This window comes from Mugil cephalus, chromosome 6, assembly GCF_022458985.1.
Source record: "Mugil cephalus isolate CIBA_MC_2020 chromosome 6, CIBA_Mcephalus_1.1, whole genome shotgun sequence".
Taxonomy (NCBI): domain Eukaryota; kingdom Metazoa; phylum Chordata; class Actinopteri; order Mugiliformes; family Mugilidae; genus Mugil; species Mugil cephalus.
This window is the reverse complement of record NC_061775.1, coordinates 21,986,927-22,000,403: the sequence shown is the minus strand read 5'-3', so window position 1 is coordinate 22,000,403 and position 13,477 is coordinate 21,986,927. Positions and strand designations below refer to the sequence as shown.

Below are 13,477 nucleotides of genomic sequence, written 5' to 3'. Positions count from 1 at the left end.
TTGCTTTCACTCTTCTGTCCAGATCATCACAAACCAACTCCATGGGATTAAAGTCTAAAGACTGGGCCGTGGTCCACTCCATGTTTTCAATCTTTCCATCTTGTTTTTATCCTGAGGTAGTTCAGGGCTCAACTTGGACTAAAGTTTTGGGTCATTATCTTGCTGTAGGATGAAGCCCAGACCGGTGGTGCATGTCAACACAGAAATAGCCCAAAGTGTTGCGAGGTACATGTAACAGATTAAACTATGTCTGCTAAGCAAAAGTTGAGATTTAGTCCAACAACACTCGGTGCTCTACATAGCAGAAACAAGTAGAAAACCCCGCAATGAAGCCAACGCGAAGCGCGAAAAAACTACAGTTCTTCCAAAGACCATTCAAGGTTGGCTCTAAAATCCCACAGCAAATAATATGTACAGCCTTATACAACCGTTTTGGGCCCCTTAGCAAATTTCTCAATTAGTGATAACGGTTTAATTTGTATTAAGGCTGATAGAAGTGCCTCATTTCATATGATGTCAGGATGGATTTGTCTATCACTGTAACTCAAAGTCCCACCTCCTCTCTTCCCAGTGTGGTACGGTCTCATGAGGATCTGCAGGGCGGCCGGGTTGGTCATACTGGTCAGCAGCTGGGCCAGGTTTGGTTCTGGTAGCAAACCTTTCCTATTGCTCAGAATCTGCAGAGGGAACAGAAGCACACAAACAAGTCAGTGGCAGAAAAAGTGGGTCCGTATGTGAGTGCGTGTGCAGTACAGTATGTGTTTTGATCTCGTCATTAGGAGACCCCAATGGCTGCAGTCATCATTACACTAGTTTACATCATCAGGATGTGTCTGCAATGTCAGCAGAGAGAGAGGAGTCTATCTGGGAGACAAAAGAGAGGGGAGAAAAGTGCCATAAGGAAGGAGAAAGGGACAGATCTGAAAACAAGGCTGAAGAAGAGCTGAGAGAAAAAAGAGACTTGAAAAGAAGAGGCCATCTTTCAGACATTTGCTATAAATCCTACATTCTCTTCTACGAAAAGTTTTAAATTTTAGAAGTCGTCATGATTCACCTAATATAATTGTGCAAATCAAAGAAAAGTGCGTGCCAGTAAACACAAGCTGAACTGATTACCATCTTACATAAGATGCAAGTGAGCTTAGAGAAAAGCAAACACGACCTGAAGATCAGATTTCTCCATCAAATGAACACCAGGCATGTCAGTCAGACTTCTGTACTCTTGGTTTTCTTGTTTGTTTCCTTTCATCACTGCTGTTTCTCCTCTCATGCACTAGTTCTAAAAGCTGAACAGCCAATCAGTGAACTCTCTCTAACGGATGAACCATGCCACAGATTCAACATGCTCAGGGCGTACTGTGAAAACAAGAGCTGGAGATGACCGTCAGCTTTGAACGAACATACATAGTTTGAGATTAACTCCCACAAAACTTCAAAGGTTCATCTATGCAGTGCAGCTTTTTAAAGATTCAATCCCATTTCGTGGCATGAACTTGTCTCTTCTGGGCAAGTTTACATCGAGAAAGAGGATTTAAGGAGCCTTTAAGAAGAATGTCCTTGAATTAAACAGCTCTCCACTGAATTGTGGTTAACCAATTCACAAGGGACACTACAAATGAACAATTGCTTTGGTAGATCCTGCTCAGTAATGACAATGACACAGCAGTTTGACATTTCTAAACATGATTTAACAACAAAGGTGCTTAGCAAGACACTAAATTATTTGTTGCATTCATATCAGTGTTGATCAGGGTTTTACCAGGCTGTTATAGACCCCTGTTGTAGACCCCTTCACAGTGTGATGTTTTCTGAGGGGCGGGGCTTAGCTGGAGGCAAAAGACCTCAAACACTGTAGCCTGTAAACTGCGGTTAGCATATTTCAATGGACTGTTTTGGCAAGAATGGACGCATATTGGTAAATGCATACTTTAGAGAATTTACTGATACACTCACTCCCCGAGACCATGAGTGTTGTTTTAAAAAGTTGACTGATGGGAATATATTCACGGACTCCTTCACTCTTACTCACTGGATGGACAATTTGATGAAAGGAGGACACAGAGTTGAAAAAGTCTGGTCTGTCTACCCTCTGTCTCTGTCTTTCGCTTTTTGGGTTTTGGCACCAAAAAATACAGCAAGGTGACGTTTTCATGGTTGACAGTGACAGTGTTTGCCTCAAGCTTCCCTCTGTTTTGCCTCCAGCTAACGCTGTGACGTCATTGTGACCTAGGCCATGAAGGGGTCTATAAGGTCCCAAAAGGATGAGGAAAAAAAACAAACAGCTACACCACTTGTATTATAAGTATGTATGTATTATGTATGTTAACAGTTGGTCCACCCTACCTTATACAAATTACTTTATTCATTGAAAGATGGACCAACCACTTAATCAGATAATCTGATTTTTGGAGGGTCACAGGGGGGTTGGAGCCTATCCCAGCTGTTATTGGCCGTCTATCTGCAGGGCTAACAGAGAGACAGACAACCATTCACACTCACACCTAAAGCCAATTTAGAATCACCCGAACCCCTGTAGACACAGGGAGAATGGGCCTGAACCTTTGAACCCAAACTCAATATTGTTAAGTTCCATTATTTGTCCCTAAACTTGACTTTTGATTTTTCTCAGCTGATGTGATCTATCATTGTCTCCATATTTTAGTGTGGTATATGTAAACCTTCCTAATGCAAATATAGTATTTGAAACCAAATGCAAAGTTTTAAATTTAAAAAGAGAGACGTCAGTGATTACATAGCAAGTCACAGTCTTTTATTTGGAAATGGGTTAGCTGTAGATACCGCCGCTGGTTCTGTTCCATTTACTCTGTTTTTCTTTTAGCACTGAATCATTCGCAGCTGCTTCGCTTTCTCGGTGTTTCTGTCTGCACCGCTGTATCCTGAGTTCCTTCTCTTCTCTTCCGTCTCCCCTCTTCTCACCCATTCATTCATTCACTTCGTGAAAATATATTACGCCTTCCTGCTTCAAGAATCCGCAGAATTCAAACTTACTATACATTAACTGGGGTTTAACATAATATTGAAAAAAATTTAAACTCAAAATTGTTCTAAAAAAAAATGTAAAAAAACAACATTCTCTCCAACACTACGTTTCCACTGAACTTTACATACACTTAGGCTCAACTACTTGTTTTTTTTGTTACATATATCTTTTGTTTTATTTAACGTTTCTCACAATTACATTTAATTCTGCCCTTGTTTCGGACCGAACACCATCCAAGGCGCGGCGGAGCGTGTGTGTCTTATCAGTAAAGCTTATATTTAATATGACATGAGCTAAACTTCCCGGAACCAAACTGATCTCTGCTGGCTTGTATTTAATCAAAGGACATACTATAAGGCATGTTTCAAATTAAGAATCCAATCACTCAGCAAGGCTGAGGAAATGTAATTCAAGAGACTCGAATGAAATCCTATTGAATTAGGCTGCGTCAGATCTAATGGAGGAGCCTTTGCTCTGGTGGATCCTCCTCGGCGCTGACAGTGTGGCGGCAGCGCTCGCCGCCTGGCCCAAAGACACGGCTATTTAAAACAACATTAGCAGGATGGTGATATTTCCTCCTCCTCCTCTGCCCCTGAGCTACAGCATGACTTCGGCTCGAGTCAGCCTTGTTTCCTCCCTGTCACATCCCGAGGAGAAAGCATTACTGATGGGGATGGAGCGGGTTTGACTCCATCCCGTCAGCGAGAGAGGAAGAAGAGAGTCTAGTGCACACACGCTGTGTGTTTATTTGTGTGTTGCGGCAAGGAAAACTGGCATGTGTGTGCCAGCGCTGAACAAGGCCGGTCGTGGCTGACAGCGTCTTTCAAGGGAAGAGACGAGGAGGACAGGAGAGGGAGGAGGAGGAAGTGGTGGTGGAGGTGGTGGTGGCGGCGTTGGTGGTGGAGAGCTCTCTCATTTCTTTCCTTACTGCTGGAGAAAATGTCAGCATGCATCAGTCTGTTTGGCTACTGGCACAAAATCCAGCCACACACCCACACAGTAACACGCAGACACACACGCCAGGGAGGTAAGGGAGCCGCGAAGAAGGGAAGGCGAGAAGTATCACGTAAGGAGAAGGATGGAGGGAGAAGAAAGGAGGAGGGAGGAGGGAGGCCATCTGGTCCTCGGCGGTCGCACTCACATTCACTAACTGGAGAAATGAGACAATCGCCTCAGAGGAGACGTGTAGCCAGGAGTACGGCTTGATATCTTTCTGAAAGTCTGATGTTTCTTTTACTGGATGCCCACATTCACTGCATCAATCCTCAAGCAACCTCGGGGTACTAATATAACCTCACAGTCCTCACAGACCCTGCCTCTCTCTTCTACCGTTTACCGGCCTCTCTCTCAACCAGCCCACCCACCCCTCTCGTTCTTTCACCGAGCAACGTCTTCCCGTCACCGCTAATTTATTCACATCATCACATTTTCTCTTAATGTCTTCTCCTTCTCCTATTTGCAATTCAGACATTGTGACTGTTACTGCGTCGCTTTTCGAACTGTGGCATTCAGCGCGTCATTCAAGGCTACGGCCTCTTTATCTGATAATTCATGCCCCGCAACAACTGAAATACCACGAGAAAAAAAACAGCAGTCAGATGCAGGGAATAATTTAAAGCGCTTTCAGTGGATTAAAGTGAGCGTTTGGTCGATGCATACCGGGAACTTAGGGAACCTGGATTAACATTGCAAACACAGCTGAATATTACAAGCCACAGACTTTCGCCTTAGCTGCCAGCGGCTCACCAGTCTGGTCTAAAATATTGAAAGAGCAAAATGTAATACCTTTGCCTGGCCTGTGGCAAACTCAGCCAACTATAAACCTGCGAATTCCCATGACAATATAATCTAGGATTTCAAAGTGACTGGAGCAATGTTGTTGAGATTTTTGGGTATAAGCTGTACAAATGTACAAACACTGTGGAAATTGGCAACAACAACTGTGGATTATTAGAGGATTTTATGCAAATTCTTATTAAAATAAAAAGAAAACTAGAACTGTACTTTTAAAGTGAGGACACACGGACAAAACAGATGTTAAGATCCCACTCTTGCCAATATAATTAGCAATTAAATTTAATATTTCTATATTTAAAGCGGAGTGCATGCGCGAAAAATCCATACTAAGTATGTTTTGGTACATAACTAATGAAAAAAAAGTTATGTAGTAATTAATTCCTTTTTAAAATGCTTTAAGCAGATAATTAAACAACATATTAACATCTCTGAGCATCCTTTAAGCCACTCTTCCCCACAAAAACATTCCCAGACAAAAAGTTTTGTTTTGTTTTTGTCACAGAGAAGCAATTACAAAGAAAAGAGCAGAAAAAGCCTTGCATAATTTGAGGATAGCATTATTATAGATGCAATATGCAAAAACAGAAAGAAAAAAAAACACATAAATTTTGGGCTAAGGTTCTTAAAACCTTAAATTTTTAACTAGCATCACACTCATACATAAACCCATCACCTAGTCGTGTGATTGAATTTAATTGCAACAGTGACCTACACGGTATTAGGTAAGTGGTCATAATATTCAGTGGGATTAACAAATATTGTTCCTTTTCCATAACTAATTGGAACTCTCACTGGCGTTTGCGTCGCGCACGGCGTGCATCTGTTTGAATGTGTATATATGTGTGTCACACTGTGTCGCTGGCTGTGAGTTTGGTTTATTTCGGGTGGTAGGAGACAGTGGAGGAGCCCAATCAGTCTATAGAACTATAATTATCATGTCAGTGCCTCTCTGCTACCACAGCACCGTGTAGGAGGGATATCACGGCTACAAAGACCATTTCAGCTGCAGGGTGTTCATGCATGTGCAGAATGTCAAACCTGGGTATATCTCGGCGCTGGATGTGCAATAACCTCTGGGCACTGGCTTCGCAATTAGATGGAGCTGTGAGCATGACTGTGTGTTGAGCCTGGGAAGTTGCAGGTGATGCAGCATATGGTTTCAGCGTTCTTGAGGGAATGTTCCTATGCAATCTGTACATTACATTTTTGTAGCTGTTTTAACATCTGGAAAATAGTGTGTGAAGAGCGACAATTAAGAGTCAAAATGTCATGTAAAAATTATTCTGCTCTGATGTTTCATTTGAGTTTGATGTGAGTCAAGTAAAAAAACAACAAAAATTATTTAAAAAAAAATGATGCCTATGCTATTTGCTCTTTTTTCAGTGTAACAATTGAAGGAATCCATTAAGTTGACACATATTAGTTGTGATAAATGGCCTGTGTCCGTTCAGCAGGCAGTAGTTTGTACTCAAGGAGGTGTGGGATTTGTTTGGCCTTGCTCGCGCTCTCATTCTGCTTGTGGAGTGTATTATGTTTAGGTACCATTGTTCCGCTTGTATTGTCTTGTAGGACAGAATAATCTTTTCTTCTGCTGGATGAATTGTAAACTAATGTTAACACTAGCAACGATGAGAATACAGTCTGATAAAATCAGTGACACATGCTAGATAATAATGATTAAGTGATTCACATTTGATGCTCCAGTTTATCGATACAAATACTTCAGCAGCCTATATACATGGATCAAGCACAACATTATAACCACCTTCCTAAAATTGGGATACACACTCGAATACTCCAAATATGGACACGGGGGTCGTGTTTGATGTTGAGATCTGCCCACCCAACTCTCCGCTACCTGTTAGCTTAGACTACCACCTGTCACTCAAAGAGGGAACGCCCTTAACTGTGCAGAATATTGAATGTTAATAAAAAAATAAACAAATGAGTTAGAAAAAAAAAATACCCGTACAGTTGTCATGAATACTGAAATAAACTACTGAGACAAAAATATTTTTTTTTTATATCAGGCTGTAAACGTTTATATAAATGTTTAATAATGCTGTAAAGTTGGGCTTTTTAACATGAGGGTCTATGGGGATTTACTAATACTTGTATCGAGCAAGCCTCAACTGGCCACTCGATGAACTGCAGTTTTTTTTGTACTTGGGCACAGGCTTCAACCCGGAGGTTGCTGCCTGGTCTGATGTGGAGGTACTATTGGGCTCTATTGGGCCGATCCAAAGCTCCTCCCTCTCATCCAAATTTAGTCAATTCTGGCTCCAAAAGATACTTATATGTAGTCCACAATACAAGGGGTAATGATCCATATTTTAAATGCATCTGTGGATACACCAACTACACGGAACCGTGTGGGAAGTCAAAGTAGTTTCACTTCACACTTAGATGCCAATACTTCTTCACAGGATGCCGATTTGTCTGCAGCTCTACTGAACAATTACAAGTGCATGGCTTGAAACCTGGCAAGATGTACAATCACATGATCCAGCCATAAAATCCTGTGAACTGGCCAGTGTACAGTGTATGTGTGTGTGGCTGTGATGGGGTGCAGCCGTTTCTCTTTTCCCCGCAAAATACTCACCATACCCTGGGCAGCAATGAGCGCAGCCAAGGTGCTTCTCCCTGAGGTGCCGGGGGTACAGAGTGACAGACGGACCTCCTGTCCACCCACCAGTGTTCGGTCCATCTCTATCAGCACGGCCTCCGCTTGCTCGGCGCTCTCGTATTCCACCACGCCGAAGCCTCGCACCGGGCTGCCCTCATCCTGAGCGAGCTACAAGACAAAAAAATATATATTTTTTTAATCTATTTTTTTTTCTATTCTAATGGAAATTCTTGCACGATTTATGTCATTTTGCTTTATGGGGGGAGAAAGATTGCTCGAGTTAGACATCTAGCCAAGTTGTTGTTTTCTCACCTATGTTTCTGTCACTTGAAAAAAATCAAGAAATTGGTCCACTGTAACGTGTCAACACGGTGTACACACAGTGTGTTGTGGTCATATGGAGCCTCAGGTGACAGAAAAACAATCTGTACTGCCAGTTTTATTATCCAATAGGAATACACTGTTTCAGCTTTTTTTCTTCCTTTATATCTGAGGCAATCCAGTTTATACTATGAATACATTCATTTAATTATCAGGTGATAAATATAATTTCCAGTAAACAGTTGGCTTTCAATCTAATTTTGCTAGTTATCATTAAGGAAGTTCACGTCTATTTAAATAATGGTGAATCTCCATGGTCTAAAAATCACATCAGAGTTTAGAAAGTGTCGGAAACTTCAAATTTTATTAGTGAACAACACAAATAGGTGAGTGACCTGTGTGTGCAGGGTCTGCTTTAACGAGTGGTTGGCATGGCAACAGGTGGTTGCCAGTGTGTCACATCCTGTTTCTATAGCGTTAAATGATTAACTAATATGAAACCTATCCAAAATATGACACTTGAACACGCATCAAAATTACAAAAACTACCTAAAATGACAGAAACCATCCTTAAGAAAAATGATTTGACATGTATTTTAGTGTTTTAGTTTGGCCCAAGTCTCATCCACTAACATGGAGGAGGAGGAGCTTATGACCTATACTGCAGCCAGTCACTAGGGGGAGCTCTATTTGCTTTGGTTTCACTTTTGAGGAGCAGTTTGAAATCTGAAATGTGCAAAAATATTTCTATTTTGTTATGAGACCATGGTGGAGTGAACTGGACCTTTGCGGGCTATCATAGTATTGGTGGGTGGCAGAAGAGATGGGTTTTCTGTCCTGTCCAGGTTGCTTATTACCTCTCACCCAATGCGCTGGCCCGCTGAACTACTACAAGAAATAGCAACACCATCACTGCTATCTGTCCTTGACAGCAGCAAAGCAAACCAGAACAAAAGCACAATACACAAAATGAACCTTGAGAAGAGACATCCTTATCTCTGATGGATGTTTTTGTCTTGTGTGATTGTTAAATCTTCGCTAGAAAATCTTCACAAAAGACCAGGCTTCTGCTAACTGGCACTAAAAAGTAACAGCAACATCCCGTTTTCTCCTTTCTGACTTCAGCACTTATCTGCATGAATAATAATAAAAAAAAACAAAAAAAAAACAAACACACCACCATCAGATGCATTATCATCAAGAGGCACTTTAATGGAGTGAATGTCTTTTAGAGTGTGATTTTCCTTCAGCATCGTAAGATGAAATGCACACACTTGTTATCATCCAATATCAGCTGCTAGCTGCTTAATACAAGCCTTTTTCTTCATCGGCATGCCTGCGTATACTAGTTTAATCTTTTCTATCTTCAAATAAATCACAGGGGCACGCATACAAGGTCAGATTCGTTTGTGTGTTTCCTGCACAGAATCCTTAGCACCACCTAGGAATAGCAGTACCATTCATCCGAAGAGCTAACGGGGGGGTTAAATGGTCGGATTTAAAGGGACAAAATACAATACAATCATCTACGGAGTAGGGCTATCCATGTAGTTACCATGGCGATGTATTCTGCTTGAAAGTGGATAATTCACGAGACTCCAAAGCCAGCAAGAAGTTAGCCAAAAGCTAAAACCAGATACGTTTTAGAGTTTTAGGATAACAAACGTAACTTTAAACAACTTCTACTGTGTGCATTGATCTTGTGGGCGTCTGACTTTGCTGTGTCGGAGGTGAAGGCGCTTGTCTTGGCCTCTTTTGTCAAAAAGGGGACATAAAGCACGACATGATCTGAAAAAAAAATGCATCCTCATGCTTTTCCTGCACGGCTCCAAGTTTCCATGCGTGTTTAATATCAACCAAAACAATGGCTGCTTTTCACCAGATAATCTCCCGCTATCAGCTAGACGTCCAGTGTCTGGTCTTTTTCCCGACATATTAAGCTGATGGAACAATGCTGTCATATCTATATACTGACTGGGCAGTAAACAGATCTCAAGGCCGACACTGACCATTAACTTTTAAAGAAAATGGACTTCTCTGTCAAGTAGCAGTCATTTCCACTGTCTGAGACGGGGCTAAATAATGCAGACAGGCCAATCACTTAAACTTTAAAGCTAATGGATAATACTGGAGGATAACAGTGACTAAGAGCTAATGGCTCGTGGTTAAAACACATGACTTGAACTATTGTTAGCAGTGACCGAGTTAAACTGAAAAAAAGTGGAAAGGGATACAGACAGAGTGCTTGATTTATGTCACAGTACCAAGAAATTTTCAGTTTGAAACATCAACATTCGAATTCACTCATCTTCATTCAAGACTGAAGTGACCAACAGCTATTGAAAGATGGTGCCTTTTGTGAACTGTTCTCAAGCATAATCGAGTGACTGGCAAAAACATTCCTAGCCTTTGGGCTACAGAGAAATAATAAAGTAAAAAGAACACTAGGCAAGACTAATGAAGCTATATTTGTGTGCACCTTTGCACCCTTTGGTTGTAATTTTGCACACAAAGTCTGACTGAGAGTAATGACTGGCAAACAATCCAAAATTCCTATTTTGCACAGACAGAGTGTGCCTTGTAAGGCTCAAAATCCATGCAGTGAAATGGTAATCATCCAGCAGCACAGCAGACAAATATGAGAACCGACTCTTAGCCGTAATGTGTTATGGCGTCATGGTGTTAACAGTTGGAGAAGTAACATAGTTTCAACTCAGTGAGAAAATCTACAAATCACTCAGAAAACTTTCCGTGATGGTAATAGCAGCCTCAAAAACACTTTGGCCATTTCTGGCCATCAGTGTGTTGTTCTACTGCAAGAATCTCTCCTGAGATCTCTCCAATTGCCTCCATGGGTTATACAGAGCAGATCCCAGCGTAAAACAGCATCACAGACATATGAATGCACATAATACATCAGGAAATGGATGTCATCGCATTTATGGTTAAAAGGAAATCAGAACAGGAGGAGGCCGGGGTGCTGGAATGATAAATCAAGCCGCAACAGTAGCATATGGCAGGTGGTTTGATGTTTGCAGCCAAAAGTGAGCTTGCCGCTCTGCATGAAATAATGTGACATTAAATCATACTTACAAAACTATTAGATAGCCATTAGATCACGGAAAGGTAATCATCATTGAAGATTTAAAAACTCATTTAAAACATTTTTCAAATGTATGTGCCAGATGTCTCTCGCGTAATCGTCAGTTGCGGCTCTAACTCACACTGGCTCATTGCTTATACCTTACCGCAACTTCAAAAACCACATGTGAACAGAACAGACATAAGCAGAGGAAATGTTTGCCTGCTAAATGCGGCACCTGTGCCGCCGAATTGGTGAACAGGTGTTCACACGCCTCAATTTGCACACGCCGTCCTCTGAACTCTACAGAGGATAGAACATTCCATACAGTCAGGATAAAGACAAATAAAGGGGCTTATTTGTCTTTATGTTAAGCCATTCAACACCTTCCCAAATGTAATATATAATGCAACAACTAACAGGCATTTTTATGAAAGAAAATAATTACCAAAAGCCTGCTTTGTCGAATTAAAACAGGCGACGAGACAAAATTTATTCAGTTTATAGCAATGAAACTGAACAAAACCACAAAATCTCCACGTCTGAGGAGTGAACGCCCTGAATGTTTGGCTTACAGCTACTGTATTCATGACATATCCCCAGGAAAATGACATCAGTTTGGCCAATGCAAAGAAAAAGGGACGTGTTACTCAGATTTTAACTGTCTATGGTTTTTTCAAATAGTGACGTGCAGATCGATACTGAAATATCGATACTTCCGATACCAAGTCTTTATGCTCTAAAATCAATTCTCAAATCAAAATATCGATACTTTCCATGCTTCGGTCATTCGAGGTAACGGCGTTAAGTGATTTGTGGCAACACAACAAACCTTAAGACCGTTAAACCACAACATAACTTAAGGCATTTTGTGATGAGGTGGATGGACAGTGTCAGAATTAAGATTTCATTTTATAGTAGTTCTTAATAGTTAAACAATAACTTATTTTAATTCCTTCCTGTCCTTATTAGGCATTTCTTTTTTATTGTTTGAAACAGTGTTTTCACATATTTTGTATGATTATGTCCTCTATTAGCTTGCATATATATAGTAAATGTGGCCACTACCTGAATATACTTCTGAGTTTAAAAAAAAAAAATAACTCTGATGTTTTGTTTTTTATGAAGCTATGATTTGAAATATAATACTTTTTTTTTTAGGTTTACCTGATTCAGTATTGGATCGGTATCAGCCTGAATTTTACTTAGTATCGGATCGGAAAGGAAATCGGTCGTATTGAACATCACTAATTTCAAACAACATTGTGCTTGTGCCGTTTTTCCTGTTGCTCCCAAAATTGTCTCTCCCTCCCATTCCCAAAGCTGCCCCCCCACCCCCGACACACACACCGGCCACTCACCTGCTTTGTAATTTAACCTGACGAAGAAAGTCTAAGTCAAACAAGTAAAGTAATATTAAAAGCATTTGCAACAAGGTTCACTGAAGATTTAAACGGTTTGCACTTTATGATGACTAAATATACAGTCACATGCGTGTGTGATACAATTATACAAAAGACATTACTTTTTTTTTGTGTAAAATTAGACCTGCTCACGAATCAGTGGGAAACTAATGTATTTGTTCTCTCACAGCCTGAACACTAACGCCTGTTAGCGTCAGCGCTCAATCAAGTGCCCCTCCACTTCCTCCCTCCTCTCATTTTTCTGCTGTTCCCTCCGGTCTGAACAGCGGATGAATGGATAGATAGATGGATGAATGGATGGATGGATGGATGGATGGAGGGACGGAAGGAACAAGAGAGGAGAACGCATGCATGTGTGGAGGAGTGGGTCGATAGGCTATTATCATCAGCATATATTAAGCAAACTGTATGGAAACGACCTGAGCCAATCTACCACTTGAGGGATGCATAGAGGGACGGATGGATGGATGGAAGAGAGGAGAGTGTGGGAGTGAGGAGGGGATGGAGAGAAAATGAGAGGAGGAGGTAAGAGGAGCGAGGGAGGAAAACATCAGTGATTGATTAAGTGACTGACGAGTGGAGAGAGTGACTGAGGGAGGTTGATGGAGGATACGAGCCAAAAAAGACAGGGAGGAAAACAAATAAAAAAAAAAACAACAACTTGCGAACCATTATTTTGTTGCATGCACACGACAAATAATCCTAAAGTGTAAGTGGGTAAATCGTGAAACATACATTATATATCAAATTGGATTCTGTGAAAATGGCATCCAAACTATCATCAACTTTATGTGCGTGTGCTTGCATGAGTAATGATGTCAAGGCCGAGCCGGCGTCTCACTGCTCAAATATTTCCCGCAAATGCACTCAACACTATATAAAATATTCAATCATTATTCAGATCTGCACAAGCAATTATGGAAATTTAAAAACTAGGCATGTGTGTACTGTATCGGAGCTTTGTGAATTCCATCTGTTATTCGGTTGCCTGTACTCCTCTGCGTACGTTCTCAGACAAAACACAGATAAATGCATTTTCCGTTCGCTTTGCATTTGTGAGCACAGCTGAGGCTGCTGCGTACCTTCTGTGTGTGCAGAATCAGGGTCGCGGGATTGCAATGCATAGCAGCTACCAGAAAAAGGAAGGAAGGAATGAAGGAAGGAAGGAAGGAAGACTCCTTTTGCTTCCTCAGTTTGAATCGTGTGTGACATGTCATCGGCTGAAT

At 41.2% G+C, this 13,477-nt stretch overlaps 1 protein-coding gene across 2 annotated transcripts in view; it reads right to left on the bottom strand.

The window, feature by feature from the left end:
* Positions 1-13,477, bottom strand: part of raver2 (ribonucleoprotein, PTB-binding 2) — an 86,793-nt gene that overhangs the window by 17,362 nt on the left and 55,954 nt on the right. For both annotated transcript variants that reach the window (XM_047587654.1, XM_047587655.1), the window contains exons 5-6: positions 7,401-7,592; positions 557-677 (exon numbers count right to left, since the gene is read on the bottom strand). In XM_047587654.1, the coding sequence (XP_047443610.1) occupies positions 557-677; positions 7,401-7,592 (313 nt within the window). The remainder of the gene's footprint in view (positions 1-556; positions 678-7,400; positions 7,593-13,477) is intronic.